Below are 26,770 nucleotides of genomic sequence, written 5' to 3' on the forward strand. Positions count from 1 at the left end.
TGAACAGCTAGAGAAAGGTGTTAACACTTCCTCTGCATTTCCCTTTATCTTTGGAGAAACTCCATTAGTCATTCAATACATTCCAGCTGCACATTAACCAAAGGCGAAACATAGCAGAGAAGCTAAAACATGGGTTCTGAAGTTAGGCAGAACTGGGTTTGGGTCCAAGGTGTGACACCTGCAAATGTGACCCAGGGTAAACTACTTGACCTCGCCAATCCTCAGTTGCCCTGCCTGTAAAATGGGGTTAGGGAACATCCTTTTCTCTGGGGCTGTGGGGGAGGCTGGATGAGCTCATGCATGGAAAGTGCTTAGCTCTGCACCTGGCATTCAGGAAGTGCCTACGACACGTGAGCTCTCTGTCCCAGGCTCTGTGCCAGTGCTGGAGATACCACAGTGAACACACACAAACCCTCATGGCTAAGTGGCGGCTACAGATAACTGGTAATTCCAGTAAGATGTGAGGTGTGCTCCAGTAGGGGGTGGTAAGGTGATTTGGGGGTTCACAGTCTGGGCACCGCATGGAGACTTGGGGAGGTGGAATGTAGGGAGGGAATCATAGGTGGCTTCCAGGAGGAAGTGATGCTGAAAGGAAATCCTGCCCTTAACTGCCCAATAACTTGAGAGAGGAGAAAAAGCTGGTTTCACTGGTTTGTGCAAAAAGGAGGAACAGGTTAGTTCTTCCCTTTTGGACTTTCATCTACAGGCCGCTAACAGGGCGAGGCCTGGGCTGCATCTTTCTGCATGAGGTCTCTGTTTTGGGGACCCTGGGTGGCTGACACATAATGAGCTGCACCCAGAGGAAGGAGTGGCTCACAGGGCCAGACCACTGTCCTCTGAACTGCCACTCCCTGCCTCATCCTGGGTCAGTTTCTGGACAAGATACTAAGGGAAGCTGAGAAAAGCATCATAAACTTCCCTGCCATGGAAGTAGGGTCACCCTGCCCACCCTGGAGGCTTCCAAACTCATAATAATCTGCTGCCGATTTGTATCAGGTGCTCGGTAAATTTTGATGGCTGAATAGAAGGGATAATTTAAGTATTCTCAAATACAGTATTCTATTCTGCAACCTGATGAGGCAGGAGAGGCATCTAACAGTCCATTTTACAGGTAAGAAGAGAGGCTTGTCTGAGGGTTTTGCAGATGATGCAGTGATAGGGGGTGCCCTGATGGTCTTCCGAGGTACGTCTGGTTCAGAGCCTTCCCCTAACTCATGTTAGCTCAGCAAAAGTGAAAGGACGGATGCCTCTGCTCCATTCTCCTTGCTCAAGGCAAACACAGGTCATCTAAACCCAGTGATCTGGAGAATTAAAATCTGGCTGGGAAGATGACAGGCTGACCCTCCTGCTCATACACAGGGCTCCCCTGATTCTTTAAGCTCCTCACACCTTACCCTACCTCAGGGCCTTTGCACATGATACATCCTAGGCCAGAATGTTCCCCCTCCTGCCTTCCCCAGTTAGCTCCTCCCACACTTCATCTCTCAGCCCAACTAAAATCCGACCACGTGTGTCTGCAGAAGAGATGGTCACTGTTGCAATTCTGCATTTATTTTGGATTCATGTGCTTCCCCTCCCATGTTTAACAGGCTGCAAGCTCCACAAGGACAGGGATTCTGTCTGTTTTCCTCCCAAGTGAGTCCCCCAAACATGGTGCCTGGTATAGACAGCAGATGCTGGATGGATAACTGTTGAATGAGTGAATGCTGATGGGAACTGGGGACCAATATGTTCAGTCCCCAGGTGGTGGCTGTGCCATGCAGGGCGACTTCTAAATGCTCCATTCCCATCACTTCACCCAGCACGCACAGGCCTCTGCACAGCTCCTGGGGGTGGAGGGGGGTAGCCACTGAAGCTCAAAACAACTGTGCTGTCTTCTTACCCTGTGAGAGTAAGATGGATGTCCAAGCACTAGCTATTCAGAGATGAGTGAGCTAGAGCCCCTACCATCTGATTGCTGGGTCTGAGGCACAGACAGATAAACGATGGGGGGTGTTTTCTTCATGGCCCATGTGCAATCTGAGAGCAAATGCTGTTGGTGCCATCACTCCAGCCCTTGCCAGGGCCCCCTGCAGTATACCAGTGGACTCCTAACAGCTCTCCCTGCTGCTGCCCTCAGCCCTGACAATCTCCTGTCAACACAGCAGCCAGGGGGCCGATTCTCCACCCCCAAATCCCTCCAGTACCTCTCCCACTTCACCCAGGTAAAAACCAAATCTCTACTGGTCTGCAAGGGCCCTGCCTGCTGCTCCAGCCATGTGGCCTCCTCGTTGGCCCCCATCATACCCACTCCATCCTGCAACACCCTCCTTCCTGCTTTAGTTTTCTCCACCTGACATAAGATTTTTACTTTTCACATGTCAATGACCTGTCTTCTTCTTCCAGAACGTAAACTTCATGAAGACAGCTCTCTCTGTTTTATTCATTGCCGTTTTCCCGGTACCTAACATTGTGTCTGGCACATATAGCCTCTCATTAAATATTAGTTGAATGAATGAATGAATGAATGAACTAACCCTTTATGTGCAAAGACTAGGAACTATTCTATTTCAAGGCAGCTCAGATTCTTAGCATGTTCTCCCACAAGACCGATCTCTGAGTAGCTTGCACCCCCTGCTCTCTTTAGGTCATTGAGAAGTGGCGCCTCTGACTTCCCCTCTCTTGCCCTTCACGCGTATGGCAATTTGCCCATCCGCTGCCTTTCTCTGTTTGTTGTGTGTCTGCCCCTGCCCAGGACGGTGAGCTCCGGGAGGTGGGATCTTCTCTCTCTTGTTCATCATATCCCACTACTCTGCACATGCTTGGCACGGGGGTAGCTGCTGGAAACGTATTTGTTGACTTAATAAAACATTAAATGCATGTAAGCATGCTAAGGGGAAGAATGATGTTCATGTTCACTATGAGTTTCTGCGGGTGGGCATCCGCGGGGTTCTCCTAAATTCTCACTGAGGAGCAAAAAGAGGGAGAGGGGGTAACATCAGGGGTTCATTGCTCTTCAAGCAACAGAGGTACTGGCAGAGTGTCTAGCATGGTGCCAAGTGCTAAGACAACTGCGATTTTGCTCTGACTTACTAAACAAGGAACTTGCCAACTGTTGCACCTGAATTATTAGCAACCCCAAATTGCCTGCAACATTCCTGGCCATGAAGGGTGGCCTGCCAGTGTCTCCATATGCTGTGTGAGGAAGGGAGGAGGGGGCTGTGCTCAGAGGAGGGTCGTCAGGGGAGAAATGGGTGCAGGCATCTATGAATTCCAAGGCTGGGCCAACATCCAGGCTCTGCCCCGCCACCCAGAAACTCCGGAGAGTCACCCCTTTCCCCAAAGCCTCCTTCTAGCCTCGAACAAAAGGGAAGCCGATTAGTGAGGCTCTCCGCCAAGCTGCTCCATGCAGTGCGGTCCACAAATGCACAGTTATAAACACACTCCCAAGCCCTTAGTCTATCAATGTCATTGTGAGCAGACAGAAGGGAAAAAAAATCCATCTAACCATGATCCTCTTGTCTCAAACACACTTGGCCCGGGAAGTGCGTATTTGTGCCTGAAGTTTCGGAAAGAGTGTGCCCGGATGATGGCCGGGAAGGGCATTAATGATGCTCCTTCAGGGGCTGGTGTTTTCATCTCCTTCCCGCGCCGGAACCTTTCTGCTTTGCTTTCAGGCATGGCAGTTAGGGAACAAACACACCCTAATGACAAGTTCGAAAGTGAGTGGCAGGACTGCGCAGCTGGCAGAACATTCCTCGAGGAAGAAGAGGGGGTGGAGAAACAGGTAGGAGGGAGATGCAGGGGGCACTTATGATATTTCCTATAACTACATATTTAGCTTTCTAAAAAGCCCTGTGGGTGTCAGCTGCCTTTCTTTATGATTCCAAGACTGGGAGGGGGAAACACCACAGTGCTTTAGAAGGAAAAGGCTATGCGGAATTGGCGTGTTGGGACTCACTTCCCAATGGGAGGCCTACGTGGACTAGGCCAAGCTGCCTGGCATATAGTAGGAGCTCAATAAACGAAGTATCAGGCTTGAGTGGTCTTTGTGCCCCAAATAAACCCCGGAGCCCAGAACACCCACTGATGGTCACCCCATCCAATCCACCTGCCAATCCCAACAGCTTTTACCTACTACCATATCCTCTCACTGGGACCATTGCAAGAACCTCCCGTGATTTCCTTATTTCTACTCCTTTCTTACAGCTAAATCCAATCAGAAGTGGGATTGCTGAATCATATGGTATCTCTTATTAGGGCAGAAGCTCCATGAAGGTGGAGCCATCGCACGGCATGCCTCCCAGAGTCCCCACCCATCTTCCATTAATGCACAAGGTGGCGAGCTATGCAGGATAGAGGCCCTGTGGGGACAAGGCATTCTCTGCTTTTGTTCACTGCTGTGTCCCCAAGTCCCAGAATAAGGGTAAACAATTACAGCCATGGCTAACTGTTTTGGTGAAGTCTATGAGCTAAGCACGGGTTTTACATTTTTAAACGGTTGGAAAAAAATCAAAAGAATAATGTATCATGACACATGAACATTATGTGAAATTCAAATTTGAGTGGCCATAAATAAAGTTTTATTAGAACACAGCCTCACTGGTTATTTACTTATGTACTGTCTGTGTCTCCTTTCATGCAGAGTTGAGTAGCTGAGACAGAGACTATACGGCCTGCAGAGCCTCATATTTACTATCTGGCCCTTTACAGGGAGTCTGTGGAGTCCTGGCCTTGGACACTGAATGAGGTCTGCTAATTTCTTCTGGAGTCACCATAACCAGTCTCCTTCTCTTTCCTAAAAAGCCAAGAAACAGCTTTGGGACCAGTTTTGTCTAACCCCAATGGACCATTACTGAAAACCTCCTCTTTCTTGAGCTTTCTGCCTTCCCCAGCAGGAGACGAAAACAGTCTGATTGGGTCCCCTGCAGACCTGGCCTTCTGGAAAGCAAGTCAGCCCCGCCCTCTTGGCTGAGCCATAAGCAGATCCATTTGGCTTCAGTGCGCCACCCTATTAGTGTGGGGCCTTTTAGCTTTTCACAGCTGTTCCTTCATGTACACATCATGAGTGATACAGCAAAAGACCTGGGAGAAAGCTGTGTATCCGCTGGATAGATGGGGAAACCGAGGCACGTGCCCGGGGCACACGGAGCGGCCGAGCTGACATTCACATCTCCATATCCCTCCATGCCAGGCTGCCAGCCACGCTGCTCGTGCTGCGTAGTCATCCCGCTGCCCCCAGTGTGTGACCATGTACAGGAGACGGGCCTTCCGCAGCTGGCCATGCCATCTGCCACTCTGCAGCGGACAGCCAGCTTCCCCGCAGCCACCTCCGTCCAAGAGCCCATTTGTCCGGAGCCTCTGGCCTCATGCAAAGGCTGATGGGTAAGGGCACGGACAGTCGCCCCCCTTTCTGTCCACCCTCACTCTGACACCTGAGCGGGCTTTCCCAGCCACGTGCAAACCCCTGCAACCCCGCAGCCAGTCAGCCGCTTCTGAGCCCTTGCTCGTGACTCGCTGAGAGCTGCCGCCTGCTCGGCTGCTGGGGCCCGAGCTCCCGCTAAGGCGGCAGCTCACCCGCCTCCCAGCCAACTGCTTTCCCCACAGCTTCTCACATCCGTCATCCCTCATGCCTCACCTGGGCATCTGGGCTGCAGTCACAGTTTCCCCTCGCACAGTGAAGGCTGAAGAAGGGCGGGAGGGACCAGGATAACCGGTGGGGCCTTTCTTGGGACATTTTAACTCAAGATAGAGGAGGCTGATGACTCCTGAGGGCCGCTGGAGGGGGCTTCCTAATGTATTCCAAATGTAATGAGGCAGAAAACGCTGCATTACCTAGCTCCTGGCACCAGAATGCTTCTTACGGGTCGAACAGTCTTTATTAGGAAAGACACTTACTGGGGAAGCCACCTCTGCCCCTCACCCAGGTCAGTGTGTCCCCTGTGGCCAGGACTTCTGGGGGAGGTGTGGTCTGGGAAAGCTTCCCTGAGGAGGTAGCATTTAGGCTGCAATCTGGTGTAAAAAGAGGTGATAGCCAGACAAGGGGGGATGGAGTGAGGGGTACTGGGCACCACGCAGGGGGCATGAAGGAATGCCTGAGGCACCTGGGGCCACCCCTGAAGAACAGAGTGAGAGATGCAGCTGGGCAATGAGAAGTCACCATTGAGGCAGGCCTCTCAACTCTTCTCTTCTCAGTGTCCCCCTCATGTACACTGTTACCATGGTTATCTCTACTGCTGACAGCCAAACACATCTGCCTTACCTGACCACCCTCTACACTAAGCATGTTATATGTATGACCCCATTTTAGCCACAGTCCTATGAAGATAAGGTACGAGGATTTGTGTCCATTTTACAGATGAGAGAGCTGAGGTGCTGGGAGGGGAGAGTCGCATATCTAGTAAATGCAGGAGAATTAAAAATCCAGTGCTGAAGATCTATGGATGGGAAATGTCCTTTTCCAGCCCAGGCCACCGCTGGCCTTCCAGCTGACGTGGTTTCATTTCCATGAACCACTGGGCGGTCCAGCTGGTGTGATTAGAGGCCTTCAGGTGACTGTGGAGTCCAAAGAAGGGACAGGAAGCCCAGGCAATTGTGGAGGTTGGGGGGTGCAGAGCTGCCTGGGTGGGGAATCGAGGGTGGGCAGCTTGGCTACTACAGTGAGCACAGAGGCTCTAGGGCGGATGAGGGCCCTCAGTGGGATTAGAAATAAGCCCATCTACGGCCACTCTGCCCAACCTCACTACATCTCACTCTAGTGGTAAATGGATGGCCTGAAGGTCCCTCCCTCCCTTCCTTGTGAAAATGTGTCACCATTCCAGCTGCTCTTTTCAGAAGGTGGAGAGTGAAGTGGACAAGTCACAAATGCAAGGACTGTCTTCACAGGAGGCAAGCCATCTCCTGGGTTTCCAGATTCTTCCTTTTCCTTAAGTGGTGCGGGGCGAGGGGACTGGAGGCTTTGGGAGTGGGAGGAGCAGGAATCCTTTACAAAAGTCAACATTTAAAATCTATTTTCTTTCCTTGGAATTTTTCAGACCTCAGGCCAAGAGGAATTGTTTCCTTAATTACATTCAACTTCCGGCATCACATTGGCTGAAGTCTGGGTGACGCTGAGCTCAGCAAAATGACAATTAGAGTGCGTCCATCTGTGTATGTATGAGTGTGTGTGTGTATACTTATGTAGGTATTAAATGTCTGTCCCCTCCCACTTCCATTTCTTCATTTAGCAGGAAATAAAAAGACCACTAGGCTGGAGCTCAAATCCTTCCTAAGCACAGGGAAATCTGGGTGTCACAGTTTCCAGAAAGGGAACACAATCTCCGTATGGGGTGTAATTACATCTTAGCTTTCTGCAGAAGAATAGTTTATGGCTTAAATGCTATTAATTGTAAGCCGTTTTGTTCCACGGGAACTTGTTCATTGATAACTATCCAATTAGGGTTATTTTGCAATTAGTCTATTCACAGTAAATTTATTGCAAAAGGAGAGGCTGTGGTGCAGCAAATTAAAGCATTGCCGGGGCTGTGTGTGCAATGGCTCTTAAATGCCAATCTTATTAACAGTCCCGGGAGGCTGTGCCACCTTGGCTGATGCAGCAAAGGCCACAGGAAAACCCCCGGCAAATTCACACTGAAAAACCACACTAGAGGTGACTCAGTATGACCCGGAGAAGTGGGGGAACCCTTGGCCTCCACTGGCAACACCCCCCTCTTGTTCCCCATTAACACCCTCTCTTCTCCTTGCAACTACAGTAAGGACAGAGAGATACAGCCTACAGGCTGCAGGACGTCCCTGGAATTTGACAATCTGAGCTAAAGTGAAACCTTTAGCCTCAGGAAGAGGGAGAGGCTCTGGACAAGGACATGGGCTCTAAACCCTGAGTTCTAATCCCAGCTCTGCCATTTCCTAGCTGTGTTCCTCTAGCCAAGTATTAAACCTCTTTAAGCCTCAGTTTCCTCATCAACAAAACTGGTTGATAACAGACCTACCTCATAGGTATGAGTATCCATTGTAATACAAGCTGTGAAGTGTTGGATACACTAATGCAGCAGCCCCCCCCTTATCCAAGACACCCAGGAGATGCCTGAAACCGCGGAGAGTACAGAATCCTATATATACCATGCTCTTTTCTATATATACATACTTATGATAAAGTTTACTTTATGAATTAGGTACAGTAAGAGCTTAACAATAATAAAATAAAATAGTTTTAACAATGTACTGTCATAAAGGTTGTGTGAATGTGGTATTATTAAGTAAAATAATGCTGACCTGAACACAAGTACTGCGATACTGAGACAGTAGATCTGACAACCGAGATAGCTACTAAGTGACTGATAGGCAGGAGCACTTAGAGCACGGAGATGCTGGACAGAGGGACGATTTACGTCCCAGGCGGTGCGTATTGGGCCAGTGCGAGATTTCACCATGCTACTCAGAACTGTGCACAATTCAAAACTTATGAATTATTTCTGGAATTTTCCATTATCTCCAATATTTTCAGACTGTGGTTGGCTGTAGGTAACCGAAACCTCAGAAAGCAAAACCGCAGATAACGGGGAACACTACTGTATATAGGAGTGGTATCTGGCAGAGGTAAGCAGTCTGCACCCAGAGGGCCAAACCCAGGCCACTGTCTGTTTTATAAATTCAATTTTATTGGAACATAACCTAGTGCATTTGTGTGTGTACTGTCTAGTGCTGCTTTCGTGCTACAAGGGTAGAGTTAAGTAGTTGTGACAGAGACTGCATGGCCCGCAAAGCCTTAAATATTTACTCTCTGGCCTTTATAGAAAAAGTGTGTCGACTCTTGGTATATGGTGAGTGCCCAGTATTATTTTCTTGGAAGGGCACTCAACTCAGGCTTCCATCACCTTTTTGGCAAGTCAGGCACTGGTTAACAAAAGACCTGTGAAACATCTCCCTCCACTTACTTATTCCTACACCCTCTCTGCCAAGTCCCAGCAAGAATAAAGATGGGAACCACTTGGACAACTTAGATAAGGTGTTAAAATGCAAGGAAGAGCCCGGCTTGTGTGGCTCAGGCCGGCATCACCCCACGCACCAAGAGGTCACTCGTTCAATTCCCGGTCAGGGCACATGCCTGGGTTTCAGGCACTATCCCTGGTGGGGGGCATGCAGGAGGCGGCCAATCAATGTTTCCTCTCACTGATATTTCTATTTCTCTCCTTCTCCCTTCCTCCCTTTCTAAAATCAATAAAAAATATTTTAAAAATATTTTTTAAAATGCAAGGAAGAATTAACTTTTCAAAAATCTTCTATTTCAAAGAAAGTATTATATAGGTACACATTTGCTACTAAACAAAACTAAAAAAATACAGATGAACTTGAGTAAAACGTTGGAGTCTTCCTCACTGCACCCCACCTATAGGGGCCACATGGAGAGACTGCCGTGTATCCTTCTAGGCCTCTCTATGCCCCTAGCACCCACGGCTGCTCCCTGCCTGATCCAAATCCTTCATTATTCTGTGACCAGCAGTAAACAGAGAGGCTCCTGTCTGAAGTGAGGAGGCTTGAATTCTAGCTCAAGTTCAGCCTCTGATTAATGGGGTGACTTTGGATAAGTCTCCTTCCCTCTTTGGGCCTCGCATTCCCATCTGTCCGGTGAACAAACGGCATTAAGCTTTTTCTAGAGGTCCTTCTAGTCTGCTGTTCCTTGGGAGCCCTTCTCACCTCCCTTCCGCATCAAGAGAGATGCAGGGACACAGTAGCTGCTCAGAGGAGGGGGACCACTTGGCAAAGTCTTCCTTGCTTGGCTTCTAAATCCACCAATGTCATGGGGACCAAAAGCCCCTCTGCCTCCCCACCCTGCCACCTGGATCAGCTCTGCAATTGGCTTTCTTGATTCTCTGACCTTCTGTCTCAACACAGGAGGATGCAGCACCTCTGTGATAGCTCTGATCTCTCACAGCAAGAGATCTGAGTTATCACTGGTCACCAGCACACAGAAGAGTGTCCAGCTCAGGGCAGGGGAGAGGGAGAGGGAGAGGGAGGGAGGGAAAGAAGGAGGGAAGGACGGATGGAGGGAGGGAGAGGAAGAGAGGGAGGGAGGGAGGGAGGGAGGGAGGGAGGGAGGGAGGGAGGGAGGGAGGGAGGGAGGGAGGGAGGGAAGAATTGTAGATGGAGGAATTGGGAAGGTTGTTTTTCAGAGCCCCCAAAGTCAATGCAACCAACTAGTAACCTTTCAAATTATATTCAATTACAATAATATCCGTGTCAATTCTAATCCCAATATTCTGGTGAGAGAGGAAACAAACTATATCAGTACAGTCACCTCTCCTTCTGCAGCTTCCCCATGAGCCTGATTTCACTGTATTTCAGGTGCCATAAAGGCAACTGGTTAAAGCTACAGCAAAAGGCAGTTTGATTCTGAAATACTTTTTCATACAAGAATTCAGGATTCAGGGAGTACCGAACAAATCAGATCTTGTGTCCCGATTTGGGGTTTGAAAACCAGGGTGGCCATTCTCCGCAGGTCTGAGAATGTGAGCAGAAGGGGACAGGGAAGGAGGGAGAGTTGCAGAGGAGAGACCCCTCCCGGCCTCGGGGGCGGGAGCTTACCTTCCAGCGGGCAGAACCGAGTCACCTTCTCTGGCATCAGCAGCCCGAGCTTGTGGCGGCAGTAGGTCTCCCCGATCTCCTGGCGGCAGTGCTTGGATTTAGAGCGGGACAGGGCGGAGATGGCCTCCTTGCCAGAAATGTCGCACTTGGGGGGCTGGTCATACTTGATCTCAGGGGAGCTACCCCCGCTTTTCCTGGGGTGGGGCTGTCTGGGGGCATCCTTCCCACGGCTACTGTTCACTGTGGCTCTCTCGCCGGGAGGCAGCACCTCATTGGGGCCTTTGCCTGGGAACGAATGTCCCTTCGCCTTCTCCTGCTCCAGCTTCCTTTTCAGGAGCTCCTTCTGTCTGCTCAGGGGCTTCTTCGCCAACTCAGGCTGGTGCTTCTGCTTCTGAGTCCTGGGGGCGAAGTTGCTGTTGTCCACGTTCTCAAAATCTTTGGGGACCGAGTTCTCGTTGTTGCTGTCTGTCCGCACTTTCTCTTTGGGCCGGTGAGAGAAGTAGCCATCCTGGAGAAGATGGGAGAGAAACACAGAAGAGAAACTTTACTGGGTGATCACACTAAGCAGGTGGGCCCTTGGAGCACAGGGCACAGAGGTTTGGAAGTCTGCGCCCTGGTTTTAGGCCCCATCTTTGCTACGAGCTTAACTTCAAGAAGACTTTTCTCTCTGGACCTCAGTTTCTCCATCTGAAAACATGCGATGTTCTAACTAGAAAGTAAGGTTTTTGCAGGCACTAAAGTGCTATGACAGAGCCTCAGTGCTTGTTATGAACCATGCCTCCCTTTCAATAAGTTTCCTCGACTGTCTCTGCCACTGCATTATGGACATTTTGTTCCAGCTCCCTGTTTAAATTTCAGCAGAGAGTGTTCTGATGGTTTATGTAAGGGCCGGCAATGCCATCATAAAGTTATAAAGGGAGAAAGTATCAGTAGAATATTATATACATCCCAGTGCCTTTAAGATATGTTCATAGATCTGTGCCCATAAGAAAACTCAGATGGAGCCAGCCAGTTCCGAAGGAGAGACATCCCTGGGTGTTTGGAAGGGAATGCACCCCTTGCAGAATGATCTCTACAATGAATCCCAGGGGAGAGGCAAACTTGGAACACTCTTGTGTTTGGGTTTTCACTCTTGATGTCTGCACCCGGGGCAAAACTGATTAAGTCACCTGAGGGTCAAGAGAAAGTCCAGGAGTCATTCGGGAGACAATGCATGGCTTGGGTGTTTCCAGAAAGAGGGTGCCCCACCACTCAGCTCCTCCCTGTATCATCTCTAAAACATGTTGTTCTGCTGAGAGCCCACTACCAAGGCCTTTCCTGAAAGAGTATCCACTGTCCTGAAGCCAGCCCTCGAGGGGACCTCTGAAGCCACAGAGAACACTAATTGGTTCCATAAATCTACCCCATTGCTACAGATACGCACTGGTCCTGAGTAGCTCTGAGGGAAGACTTCTTGGTTAGTTGTCCTAAATGTGCCTCTGAAGGGCTCCCAAAGAAGGAAATGGTGGGGACAGAACAGTGGAAGCAGCGCTGGTGCCCAGGGAGGTGGACACTCCACGTGGCTCCTCCTGCACCAGGTCGGAAAACTAGCCTGTGGGCCAATTCCCACCTGTCGTTTGTTTTTATAAATAAACTTTTATTGAAACATGGCTATGCCTGTTCATTTATGTATTATCTAGGGCTGCTTTCATCTACTACAGCACAAGTGAGCAGTTGCAATAGAGACTGTATGACCTGCAAAGCCTAAAATATTTCTCTCTGGCCCTTTAAATAAACCTCTGTCACTTTCCATCACTGAGATTTGGGGATCTTTGTTACTGCAGCACAATATAGCTCATCCTGATTAATACAGAAGCCAACCTGATCTGCTTTCTTCCTTCCAGCTGTCTTCTGGTACAAAAGCCTCTTTTTTTTTTTTTTTTTTTTTAAATTTTGCTCTCTAACAATCAGAAAATCAGTTCAATGATGCCCACTGTCCAAGAACATGAATTTACATTCTGTCCTCGAGCCTGGTTTTTAGTAGTTAACGAGACGGCAGAGACTAAGCAGAAGAGCCCCTGTCCTTACAGCCATCTGCACCCTCTCTCATCAGACACATCCTGAGTATTATTCTTGGGCTGTTCTCCCTCCTCATTAACTGAGGATTGCAATTTGGCCCCCTGAGCAGAAAACCTCCATAAACCACTGATTTCAAAAGCTCACATGTACCAGCATGTTCTGGCAGAACCTCAGCAAAACCAGACACAGGAAACACTGCCATGGATGAAGCTCATCTGACCATCTGAGAACAGCCGATTCCTCTGGTTAATTTCTGATATCAGGACCAGGCGTTGCCATTGGTTCTAACACGACTTGATTTCTACACATCATCTACTCTGAGAGGCCCCCACAATGGGGTGATTGGCTCAGTGTGGCCCTGTGGCCTTCCACCCGGCCCCAGATGCCACTCGGCTGCTGCAGGAAATCAAAAGGTTCGAGTGTAAAGGAAGAGGAATATTTTATCTCTGGAATGAAGAGCTCACAGACATTAGACAGCTTCCAGAAAAGTCAGAGAGGCAGTCAGGGAGAATCAGGCTTCATCCAGAGGCCTAACACCTCCTGTCACCCTGAGTCAGTGCTGTTTTCTGTAGGAGCATATTTCTCCCTCCCCTTCCCCCTCTTCCTGTTTTAAATTCTATTTTATTGTGGGAGGAACACTTAACACATTTACCTTGAACACGTTTAAGTGCACAGCACAGTATTGCTACCTGTAGGCACAATCATACAGAAGACCTCCAGAACTTCTCACCTTGTATAATTAAGACATCATGACCAGCATCTCCCCATTTCCCTGCCCTGAGCCCCTGGAAACCACTGCTCTACTTTCTACTTCTATGAATTCGATTATTTCAGATTCCTCACCTAAGTGGGATCATACAGTATGTGTCCTTCTAGGACTGTATGTCACTCAGCATAATGTCCTCAGGGTTCCTCCATGTTGTCGTAAATAGCAGGATTTCCCTTTTTTAAAGGCTGAATAATATCCCATTGTATGATACACCAACCTTTTTCTTTATCCATCCACCCCTCTATGAACGTGAGATATCACCTCACCTTCCCCCTAACTCTCCACCTGCCTGCCAGAGGCAGACAGGTCTCAGCTTTCCTCTCCTTCCCCTGGACATCTGAGATCCAGCAATCCAAACCCAGGTTCCCTTCCCTACAAAAACCAACCTTGAGAGGCTTCTAGGCAAAATGTGCAGGATTATCATCGCATCCCCAGCATCCATGTACCTTCATACTTTGGCTCTTCACAAGCCTTGTGTCCCCAACCCTCTCCAAAAGGACTAAGCAGGAGGGGGAGAAAATGAAGGCACCAGGGGGCTTATACAAGGGGGCCAAGGCCACACTGCTAGAAATGAAGTGACTCAGGTCCTGGCCAAAGGGCTGCGGTTCAATTCCAGGTCAGGGCACATGCGTGGGTTCTGGGCTCGATCCCCAGTAGGGGGCATGCAGGAAGCAGCTGATAGATGTTTTGCTCTCAAATAGATGTTTCTCTCCCTCCCTCTCTCTTCCTCTCTCTCAAAATCAATTAAAAATCTTTTTTTAAAAAAGGAAAAGAAATGAAGTGACTCAAGCTCTCCATGCCTCAGTTTCTTCATGTGGAAAACAGAGATAATAGTCCTGACCTCACGGGTATTTGGGTGAGGGTGAATGTATGTAAAACCCCCAGATGTCCCCACCACCCAAGGAGAAAGAAGAAGGAACAGTGAACCCAGATCAGGTTCGCTACGAATTAACACTGGGCCTCAGCCGTCTCACCCCTGAGGGTCGCCGTCTGAAGGACAGGCTGGTTATTACTCCCTCATTATGATCAACTAGCTGTGTCTCCTTTATGCTTAACTGATCCCACACGCTCACCTTGGGTTGTTTATGCAAATGCAACCCTTTGACTTATTTTATTTTAATGTACTTATTACAATGATTGCACATTCAAATGTTTGCGTGAGAGGCGTCAGGACCCTAATTGCTCTGCTGTTGCCTTAGCACTGAGCTGCTGCTCGAATCCATTTTTATTCCCAAGAAATAATTAAATGCAATGATGTCCTCCATTCCCATTCAACCTTGGGCATGTTTAGATCCAATTTCAATCAGGTAGAAATATGCTAAACACAACATGGCTCTGAGAGGCAGGTTACGTGACCCAGGCTGCTGTTCGAGGGACACCTGGGTGTGTTTCTGTCTTTCTGTGGTTCTCTAACATTCAGGCTTCAGGATGGATCCCTACTCAATCAATTGAATCCGACCCCTTGGTCCTGTTTTGGAGGGTGGAGGCGAGTCACTGTGTTTTTAAACTATCTGTTCATTGACAAACCTTTATTCTGAGTCTTGTGTAGAAAGAACACTGGACAGGGAGGCAGAAGATCTGCGTACCTGAGTGTGTGTTACTAGACATTCTCTGAATTAGTCATGAATCAATATGATTGACCAACAAAGTTCTGCTATTTCAGCTCACTGGGAGATAGTTAGATGGACTTAAGAGACCAGGCACCGAGGAACAGATGGATACTCGAAGGGCATCAGGTCTCCTCCCTGCTTCATCCTTTGGTCGTTATCTTGAATCAGGGACAGATCGTTTCATCTCTCTGAGCCTCAATTTCTTCATCCATCACCCAGGAGGCTAGGACCTCCTCCCAAGGACTAGGAGAATCTATAAAGCACAGAACACAGTCCTTGACACACAGGAGGTGCTTACGAAATGCACATCTGTTAGAAAGCACACTTAGAGCACTTCAGTGTCCAAGCTCTGTTCCAAGCTCTCTGCATGTACTAATTCACTGAATCCTTATGATGACCCTGTGAAGGAGATGCTATATTACTCTCCCCAGTTTTCAGATGGGAGCACTAAGGTTCAGGACAGTTAAATGTCTAAATCCAGATCTAGAAAGTGGACGAGTCAGGATTTGAACCCAGGCTGCTGGGTCTCGAGGCCATGCCTGCCAACACTACGATGTCTCTTAGTTGCTATTAGGAATACGAATGGCACCAAAAGGAAACCCTGGATAGTTGAGCTGTTCAGATGTCGGGGCACCTGTCCCACTGCTCGCTCATCATGACCAATTTATGGCGTCCTTTTGTGCCATGGGGCACACAGCCAGCTGAGTGGCTGTTTGCTGTTGAACTCAGTGTCCAAGGCTTCATTCCAATCACCAAGGTGACCAAGGCCATTTGGGAAGGACACTGGGGGAGAAACCCGCACCTGTTTCCAAAAAAACCTGTGCCAGGGTTGACGAATGGTGGAGGCACAGTGTGCATGGCTGCACCCAATTAGGACATGCAATTACCCAGGCTGCCAATGCAAATAGGCCGAACGCAGGCCCCTCGCCCGGCTCATTCGCATGCACAAAACGTGGCTGGGCTGGCCAGCACTTAGAAACCCATGGGCCACACTGGGCACGAACAGGCCCCGCTTTAACCAAACTCTAAATAATAAGCCCGGTGCAATTTAGCAAATTTATTTATGTTAACACGAAGCACTGCATGGGGTGAGGAGGGAGGAAGCTGGATGGATTGAGCTGGCTGGGAAGCCAGCCTCTGCCCCTTAACCCTGAGATCCAGGGACAGAAGCTTACCTCCTAGAGACTCATTTACCAAAAAAGGGGGTAAGAAAACCTACTCTGCAAAGGTGAGGCAGATGAAATAACGCAGCACACTTGTATTTCATTCCATCTGACAAAAGAACATTTAGCGTGATGCTTGGTAAGACTCAGCACTCAACCGACGTTACCAGCTGGTGCCTGGTCACTGATGAGCAGACCTAATCTCTGGGAAAGGCAGGGTGGTGAGGTGCGGTGAGTTCAAATCCGACCTCTGCCACTTTGTCAATGGCGTGGTCCTGGGTACAGTACCCGAGAGTGAGCTTCCGTTTACGTCTCTGTAAGACAGGCATAATAAGTCGTAACCACATGACAGGGCTTCTACGAGAGTTGGAAGAGTTAATACAGGTAATGCACTTAGTGTAAGGCCTCACACCCTAACGTTAGCTGTAGCTCATTAAAACAGAATGCTTGCCATGATGATGCAATATGTGGTCAAAGTGTGGTCTAGGGACTCCGGGGGCGCCCCAAGACCCCTTCTGGAGACTTAAGGTCAAACTATTTTCATCATAATACGAAGCTGTTCTTTCCCTTTTTCCTTCATCCTCTGACAAGCCTACGGGAGAGTTTTCCAGAGACTACATGACGTGTGAAATCACAACACATTGAAGGAAGAAGCTGTCTTCATTTAAGGCAGATATTACAAAGATTTACAAAAATGGAGAACAATGCCTCTCTTTTAACTATATTTGTTTTTGTTATAAAAAACACTTGTATTTTTCATAAAATCTCTGCTTAGATAGACCTATGAGTTATTATTGTTATTTTAAGTCAATTAGTAAAAGTTTTAAGAATGCCTTGGTTTAAATTGCAATAAATAGAAATAATTGATAGATATAACCTAGATAAACAAAAGCTCCTTGGGGGTCCACGATAATGTCTGAAAGTGTAAGGGGGCCCTGAGACCAACAAGTTTGAGAACTGCTGACATAATATGTGCTTGTTATCCTAAATATCTAGTTACTAATGAAATAAATAATAAGTTGAGGACCTTTTCAGGTTGAGTGTTTCACTTCATTATATGCCAAGCCTGTGGATTTTTAAAAAAAATAAGTTTTTATTGATTTTAGAGAGAGAGAAGGGAGGCGGGGAGAGAGAGAAATATTGATGTGTAAGAGAAACATCTATCAGTTGCCTCCCGTACACACCCTGACCGGGGACCGAACCCACAGCTTGGGCCTGTGCCCTGGCTGGGAATGGAACCAGAGAGCTTTTGGGGCAAGGTACGACACTCAACCAACTGAGCCACACTGCCCAGGGCAAGCTTGTGGATTTCTGTTTTACTCACATATACAATAAATACACACGGGATAGAATGTAGGTCAAGTGGAAATGGGGTGCTGATAGATACTTTTATATAGAGAGAGAGGCCCCAGGAACCCAGAACCTTGAAGTCCTGAACCATCCTCAGGGACGGAGAGTGACCATCTGACAAAGATGTGCCCCTTGACCAAACTCTAGCCCCTCTGAGCCCCTTCTCAACCAGGCCTCAACCTTGGCCTCTACAGACCAGCAAACACTAGCATAGTTTCTGATGGCTCAATGTCACCTCTCTAGGGTCACTCCAGGCCCCCTTCACCTGCCTGAGAAAACTCAAGGCTGTCAAAAAAAGTTAGTTTGTTTGGGCCAAACCCTAGATAGGGCCCTGTGTCCCAGCCTCTGTGGGAGGGGAAGTGCCTAACCTACACAAGTGCCAGTTAGCAAACATAAATAGGTTTCACGGGCACCAACCCCATCTTCCTCTTTTTTTGTTATTTTCCCCTTCCTTGACTCTATGGGGTCCCCACTCAACCCCTCCCTAGTCACTCATGCTCCATTCAAAACACCTGGTCACCTCTGCACAAATCTCAATGGAGTTTGGTTCATGCTGGACTCTTTTCCCTATTGCAATAGTATTTCATTCATTAAAACCTGTCCTTATAGCTTTGTTTATCTCTGACATTGCCCAAGACCCCAAGGCCTGGATCTCAACCCCAAAAGCTGCGTCCTTGAGGCCTAAGTGCAGAAGTCCAGGGGAATGTGCTCAGAGCCCCACACAGGCCTTGACTGCGTGCTCCTTCCAGCCTCACTGGGTGGACGTGACAGCGACAGTCACAATGAACAGCCCAGTCTTACTTCAGTAATAAAGCCTTTCGGATACTTCTAAGGAGGTATCTCAATTACGACACTATTGACATTTTGACTGGCTAACATTTTATTGTGGGGCATTCCTGTGTATTGTGGGGTGTTTAGCAGCATCTGTGACCTCTACCTACTAGATGTAACAGCCCTATGACAACCCAAAATGTCTCTAGATGTTAACCAATGTTCCCTCGATGGCAAAAATCACCCCGGTTGAGAACCACGGTTCTAGGGGCAAGTGCTCCAGAGCCCAATGCTGCTAGGCACAGCTGTTCAAACCCTGTTCCCATTCAAAACAACAGGCCCTAGTGACCAGCCAAAGTGGTCAGAACAGGTGAGCTGGGCTGGGAAGAAAAGAGATGACCAGAGAAGGGCCAAGTTAACACAAGAAGGGTGCTCTGGAAGGGAGAGAGGCAGGGGGCTGGAGGCAACCTGGGAAAATGGAAGAAGGGTTAAGGGCTGACCCAAAGGAGGGGAGGAGCATTCATTCAGGCAGTGGGTGGCCCCTAAGTGGGTAGCACAGCCCTTAATTTAAACCAGAGGTGACACTGGGGACCCAATGGTCCCATCAAGTGCATAGATGTTTGGTTTCCTCTGTAGAGTGTTTTGGTTTTTAACCCCAGGCAAAATTTTAATACCTGGAGAATTCATCTAAAAAGTCAGGATTTCTGCCCTCTCCTGAAACATCAAGAGAGCTGACAACACTGGGCCAGGTTCTTATATGTGACAATCATCTGGGCTAAGCGGTGGCCCAGTGGTATCAAAAAGGGGCATCTCCTCTACAGAATATCACAGCTCCCTTCCAGTCTGGCCCATGTTCCCTTATCTGCTTACACTCTGGGAACCTGGGTGACCAACTGCTTGAAACCAAGGCCCTGGGATCTCCAGGTAACTGTCTTCTGAGCCTTGCTTCAAAGATCTCAGAACCCTTAACAAATCCTTTTATTCCAGAGGCTTTGATGGAAGTGAGGGCATGGGTTGTCCTGAAAACACATAATGGCATTTCTGGTTGGCACAATAACTGGGGGGTGCTCCTGACAGTTAGTGGATGGGAACACCAGATCCCTAGCAGTGCCGGGGAACATGCATTGCTGAGCACTGACAAACTGTTCAGCATCCTGTAGGACATCTGAGGGCCTGTGGGAGAACAGCTCATATTTAATTATTGGGGCCAGGAACTTAAATTTACATATAACAGAGTACTTGCAAATGATTTCAATGTAGCTGAATTTTCTAGGAAAGTCATTATCATTTACTGCAAGGGGAGATTTTACATCATTCAGAGTTTTACTCTGATTTCAAAAAAATGACATCATCAATGTCCACACAAGCTGTAGCTATAAGTTCACCAATACACCCACCTGTTATCCACCTGCAGCTGTAACTACTGAAATCCCTGTGCTTTAACATACCTGACCTCTTCATGGGTCTTCCAGCCCTCGCTACTCAAAGTGTGGTCCATCTGCAGCAGCATCAACATCCCCCAGAAGTTTGTTAGAAATGCGGGGTCTTGGGCCCCTCCCTGGACCAACTGAGACAGAATCTGTATTTTAACAAGACCCCCAGGCAATTCATTTGCACGTTAAAGTCTGAGAAGTGCTAATCCAGTGTTGTGCCTGATCATTTACAGAGCGCAATATGCATTATTTTTATTATAAATTACTTTCTTATATTCTTTATATTGTTATTAGGGCAGTATACTGGCCTGTTTCAGAGTTGTGAGTGGAAGTAGGTGATAAGTATGGATTTCCTTTCAGGATAGACAAAAGTGCCAGGCAGCAGAGGAAGATGATGGGAAGGTGACTTCAGACCAGCTTCCTGCTGCTGGTGGAGCCCAGACGCAGGAGAGGGGAGTGGGCTACATGCACATGATTCACTTCAATGCAGGGCCGGAAGCAGAAAGCGGGGTGTGTAGGGGTGTGTGTGCCATGGTTTCATCAAGAACTGGAGCTGGGCGGGGGTCTAGGGAGAGTGGAGGAGGCTTCCCCAGAGAAGGCAGTTTTCCTGCCCAATTGTGAGAAGAAAGAGTGTGTGTCATGAGGCAGACAAAGAAATGAAGGGTAGGAGAGACGAGCAAAACTCACACTTGGTAATAACAACTATGGTAGCTAATAATTATTGAAAATTTATTCTAGAACTTGCCAAAGACCTGACACAGATCATTTTTTAAAAATCCCAGAATAATGTGTTAATCAATGAGGGTAATCCTTTCACAATTTTTATGTATATTAAACCTTCATATTGTACACTTTAAATGTCTTGCAATTTTATTTGTCAATTATACCTCAATAAAGTTGGGGGGGAATCCTAAAACAACTCTATTGGGTAGGTAGTGTTAGTATCCACATTTTACAGGTGAAACTATGGAGGCACAGAGAGGTTAAGAAACATGTCCAACATCACACAGCATAGTTGTAAAACCTACACACTACTCTCATGGCTGTTAGTAACTAGCCTTTGCGCTATTATCAATAAATTAGCAAATAACAAGTGTTGGCGAGAATGTGGAGAAAAGGGAACCCTCATGCACTATTGGCTGGATTATAAGTTGGTGCAGCCACTATGGAAACTAGTATGGAGGTTCCTCAAAAAATTAAAACGAACTACCTTATGACCCAGCAATTCCACTTCTGGGTATTCTCCTGAAGAAATCCAAAATACTAATTCAAAAAGATATGTGCACCCCTATGTTCACTGCAGCATTATTTACAATAGCCAAGATATGGAAGCAACCTAAGTGCCCACTGATAGAAAGCTGAATAAACAAGATGTAGTGACATGTATACAATGGAATACTGCTCAGCCACGAAAAAGAATGAGATCTCACCATTTGCGAAAACGTGGATAGACCTAGAGTGTATTGTGCTCAGTGAAAAAAGTCAGACAGAGAAAGACAAATACCATACAACTTCACTTACATGTGGAATTTAAACAACAAGATAAACAAACAAACAAAACAGAAACACACTCACGGATACAGAGAACAAACTCATAGTCACCAGATGGGAGAGAGGTTGGGAGAATGGATGAAAAAGTTGCAAGTAATTAAGAAGTACAAATTGCTAGTTATAAAAATAGTCACAGGGACATAAAGTACAGCACAGGGAATACAGTCAATAATATTGTAATAACTATGTTTGGTGCCAGATGGGTACTAGACCTATCAGGGTGATCATTTCGTAAGGGATATAAATGTCTAATCACTATGTTGTGTACCTGAAATTAACATAATATTGTATGTCAACTATAATTGAAAAATAAATTTAAAAAACAACAACTAGCCTTTGCAGAATGCCCATGTGTTTCCAAAATGACCCCTAGGGAGTGGCACCACCTCCACACGAGACCTTGGAAGAAAAGTGATCACTGAGTGTGGCTGAAGTCTTTGGAGGAGCAGGTCAGGAGGCAGAAAGTTCCTTAAATAATAGGTCCTTGGTGTAAAGTCCTCTTGCCTCACTGTCTCTGTCACTCGAGACTAACCCCAGCTCTGTACCCCCCAACCCCAACATGCGCTTTGCTGTGGTTTTATTTTCCTATACACCTTCTTTGCTTGTCTTGCCTCAATTCCCTAGAAGCCCTCCTTGTTCTGGCTGTCACCTTCTTAACACACTCTTGTCCAGGTCCTCTGGGAAAGGGACACTTAAGCAGAAAAATGGGCCTCCTGTGGATGAACGACATCCAGCTTTCGAACTCATCCTTTGCATCTGCTTGGTGCCCCTCCGCCCAACACACACACCCTGCCACAAGTGGGTAATGAATGACACACTTGTAAGCTCATTACTGCAGAGTCTCTAAAGAAATGTAAATGCCCAGGGAGTCAGCGGCAATATAAATAAGGAAAGACACCGGTAAATAAATAAATATATATGCATATACACACACGCACAAGCTCAATTAATTTATATCAGCTGAAAGCCACAGCCACTTGGGGTGGGGAGAGAGAGAAAGGGAAAGGCAGCTAGTATTGCCTTCTATATGACTTCAGAACTGAGTCTCCCAGCAGCTGCCAATAAATTATTTTTACTATGCAGAGGTACAAATGAATATGCTGCTGGTGTCCCCTAAATCTCCTTTATGAGCATGTGTTTTCCTTGGCCCACCCTACCAGGGACAGGGGCTTCCAAGCAAGTTTTCCTTGGCCCGGTTCCCGAAGGAGGCTGCTGTTTTGCAGGCCTACTCGCTACAAACTGTAGGCACCCCATTGGCACTTTCCATTTACACGTGAGCTTGGCATGACTTGGAGATCAGCCATCTGTATCGGAGGGCCGTAGGGATTAAAGTGACAGCAACACCCATGCCCAAGGTGTTGAAAAATCAATTCTGCATCCTGGACTGGGGTTTGCTGTTGTTTGTGGGGTGGGATGGGATGCTGTCCTTGGCTGCACAGTTCACTAGACCCTGGACATGCAAAACCTCATCACAACCAACTTTTGCGTGTATTGTCCCAAAGGAAAGTTCTGGTCACCCTCTTCAGATAGAATGCATCGATGTCTATTTCTCAAACTGTGCTGAGCAAGGAGGAGCAGCAATCACAGCCCAGGGTGACACCCTGGACACTGTGCGATGAGGGGGTCACAAGTGCAAGCTCTGGAGTCACTCCTCTGGATTTGAAACCTGGCACTGCTACTTCCTAGCTGTGTGACCTTGCAAAGATTAGTTAACCTCTCTGAGCACTGGTTCCTTCCTATGTAAAATGGGTATAACAATATCTAAATGTCATAGAGTTGATAAGATATGTTGACTTAACCAGCGCAAAAAGCATAATTTACAACATAGAATGAAGCAGTCAACAGAAGGTAAAATCACACTGTTTCATCCAAACTTCCACAGTAACCTTCCATGAATTCAATTACATATTATTACTACTGAGTGCCAAGTACATGCTGGCCACTGTCTTAGCCGGCGGGAATATGTCTGTGAATAAGACAAATAGATGCCTGCTCTCAGACAGCTTACATTTGAGCAGAACGAGCTAATCAACCAGCCTACCAACAAAGCAATAATCAGATAAAAAGAGAGTATAGAATGTGTTATGGATAAAATGCCAAACATCAGCTTACTGTTTTTATCTACCCATTTTGAAGATAAGGAAACTGAGGTTCAAAGAGGTTATCTAAGCAGGTTGAGGAGCCAGGCCTGTCAGGCCCCTGAGGGTGGAAAAAGTGGGAAGAGGACCTGGAGAGAGGCTGGTGCCAAGGTGGCAGGTGAAAGAGTGGTTTCTGCTTCCTCTTGCCCCTCCTGTTCTGGAGAGTGACTCTCCTCTCCAAGGACCTGTGCCATCCAGGTTGGGCAGACGCATTGCACTTGGCCAAGTTCCTTACTGAGGGGCTGAGCATTGGAACCTCTCCTGGTGTGACCAGCTACACTCTGACTTCCTAAGTCTGGCTGGACTCAGACAAAGGAGCTCCCCTTTATCTTCAAACGACCCATGAAACAAACCCAGCAGAAGGTGGTTCTGGGAGACCTGATGGACCACAGTTGTTCAGGCCACTAGATGGCTCTTTCTGTGAACTTTACAGTGTGCAAGCTGCTAGCTGCACCAAGGTTCTGAAGACAGGCTATTTTCTCTCTGGATGGGACACATCTCTAAGAAGTTTTTCCGATTCCCTAGTTTCTGGGGCCCTCCAGGGTCAGCCCTGCCCAGACACCAGAGGAAAGAAAGGACCACCTGCAGCCAGCCTGCAATGCCCAGTGGAATAGTGGTGGGGGAGATGGAACAGGGGCAGGGACGGGAGCTGCAGCTTCTGATTCCACCCCTGGTGGTGACTCTGTGCGGCTCCTTGGCACTCTCTGGCCCCCCGTGACCATCTGCAAACTGGCCAGGTTGGGCTAGGGAAATACTTCTAACGCTTTTCTCATTTACTCAGTAATTGTAATTGGCTACTATTTAAACGTATATACTTCTACAGTGAATAAAAATGTTGACCGCCATGGTTCCTAAAATCTGAACACAAAAAATAGGAACAATGCTATTCCACCCCAGCTAGATCGAGCTGCCTGCCCGAGGCTATGAGCCGTGTGCAAGTGTCAGGTGTTAAAGACAGATTAGCACAAGCTGAGGCGAACTCCTTGGTGGGGTGAAAGAGATTAAAGGGGCATGAAAAGGCACTCACTTCCTCCTTGGATGATTCCAGGTTATTTAATATCCATGGGGCACCCCAAATCATCCTGAGTGCCACAGTGAGCCACATACCCTTCCTGGTAAAATATGGGACACGCTGGTCCCTCCGATTCCTTATCACACGGACACTTTAGGATTCTATAGGACTGTGGGCCATACCTGAGACTACAGAGCAAGAAAGGGGAGTGAAAGCCCCTCGCTCCTCCCAGGCTCCCTCAGTATAGGGATGGGTCAGAAGAGCCCAGGGCTGGCTATGCCCACTCCTCCTCGCTGTTCAGGCTGTCCTCACGCCCAGAGCCCTCCACGTGACCTCACCTTCTGCTTCCCAGGAATGCTGATGGGAATACTTACTGCATACCAGGGTCTAAGATCTTGCACGGACTAAATAATTTTAAACCTACGGCAGTCCTAGGAGGCAAACGCTCTCAGCGTTCTGGTTTTATAGATGAGGAAACTGAGGCACAGAGAGGTGAACTGACTTGCTTAAGACCTTCATGCCAACCTCCCAAAGCCCCAGCCAGTGAGTAACAATGAACTGCAGCCCCCTCTCTGATGCCCAGGGGCTGGCAGCCATCCTGTCCTAATCGCTCTCCAGATGTAGCTGCTTCTGGCAGCAAGGGGGGAGAAAGAGGGAAAACATTTTTTAGAAATTATTTCCGACAGGCAACCAGATACTAAAATAACAACATTTGGTTTGTCTTGCTAGCTGGAGGCAAAATCAGCTCAGGTGGGAGGAAGAGCCTGCAGGCTAAATGAAGACAAGGCTGGCTGGCCTGAGCTGGCCCCGCTCTGTGGGGGCACCAGCATGTCCATCCCACCGCCAAGGGACCCTCCGCTTGGCACTCTACAGGGAGCAGGGGGGGAAGGGGCTGGGTCTTTACGGGTGTGCAGGTGAGGGGGGCAGCTTCCAGGAGGCTGATGGCCACACCGTATGCGCATCCCATGAGCCATTTTAAAGACTTCACTGAAAACCTAATACATGCCATCGTTTCAAGGGATTTACCTGCAGTATATCATCTATTCTCACAATGCTCCTTAGATGTAGCTACCACTATTGCAAACCTCATTTAACGAACAAGGAAACTGAGGCACAGAAACGATAAGCCACCTGCCCAAGGCCACACAGCTGGTAAGTAGTGATCGGGATTTTCCCAGGTTTCCAAACACCCAAGGTGTGGCCAGTCCTGCATGAGTGCGTCAAAATGAACGGGCACATCCTGCCCCTGCTTGGAAGGAAGGAGGTGGTGGCCCTGGAAACTGACAGGCTGGCACGTCTGGAGGCGAAGCCGAGCCAACAGGAGCAGATGGAGCCCAGGCAGCAGATGTTAATGCAGTGTGCTTTTTCCATATGCTTTTCCGTTTAGCTGTAATAAGTGAATTGTTCTTTAATATCTGTCAGGAGTTTAAACTCTGAAGGCCGGTGGCAGTCACAGTCACTCAGAAAGACACCCAGGGAAGCTGCCTGACTGTCCCTTCACATCACAGAGGAAGGGCGCAGAGGAAGGGAGCAGAGAGATGCCAAGCACAGCATGGTCCCGCCTTGTGTGCGCACACACGCACACGCTTACACTCCGGGCTCCCCCTGACAGCCAGATTCTCACCTGACAGTCTACAGCCTTTGAAAGCCTGTGTCAGTGTCCTTGCTACTCAGCGGTAAGAATTAAATGGACTTTCAGATTCTGCCTTTAGAAAAGGAAAGAAATTTCCAATCTGAAAATAACTAAATGGTTCAAACTGCTTTGCTACTTAGTTCTTGCAAAGCAACAACAGCTCATTTTCCTAATGAAATGCACCAAGAACACTCTGGAACCCTGTCTTCTGGCCTGTCTCAGGATCCCCCATGTCTTGAGGCCCACACAGGGCCCCATCACCACCATCACATAGGGCTGGAGTTTGATGGTGGTGTCTGTGGACAATACTTTTCCATCAAAATTTCCATTTGACAACCACTGACTCTCAGATGGAGTCTCACCATCTTCCCAGTCCTTTTAAGGACTCAACTTTGATTCTGTTGACAGCACTAAGACCCCCATGTGCTCTGACACCAGAGAAGGAGCACAGAGGGAATTGCCCAAGGTCACACAGCTAGTGATAGGTAGAAAAGGGGATTTGAACCAGGCTCGGTTAAGCCCATCGATCAAGCCAGTTTAACAACCACACTTACTTATATGAATGGACAGAGAGTGGGTTCTAGGTGGGCTGTAGTGGGTGGGAGGGTAGGTAGGTAGGTACTGTCTAGATCATCAGGAAAGAAGACAGCAGATGGAAAGTTAGAGAAAACCAGTGTGTCAGAGAATCTCTGCAGGGTCTTGGTTGAATGGTGGAAATGCCC

At 48.0% G+C, this 26,770-nt stretch overlaps 1 protein-coding gene across 1 annotated transcript in view; it reads right to left on the reverse strand.

The window, feature by feature from the left end:
• The window catches only part of XYLT1 (xylosyltransferase 1), a 292,343-nt gene that overhangs the window by 117,357 nt on the left and 148,216 nt on the right, over positions 1-26,770 (reverse strand). Inside the window, exon 3 of the mRNA XM_087815639.1 lies at positions 10,561-11,068. Coding sequence (XP_087671765.1) covers positions 10,561-11,068 — 508 coding nt within the window. The remainder of the gene's footprint in view (positions 1-10,560; positions 11,069-26,770) is intronic.

This window comes from Miniopterus natalensis, chromosome 3 (genome assembly GCF_054644295.1).
Source record: "Miniopterus natalensis isolate mMinNat1 chromosome 3, mMinNat1.hap1, whole genome shotgun sequence".
Classification (NCBI taxonomy): Eukaryota; Metazoa; Chordata; class Mammalia; order Chiroptera; family Miniopteridae; genus Miniopterus; species Miniopterus natalensis.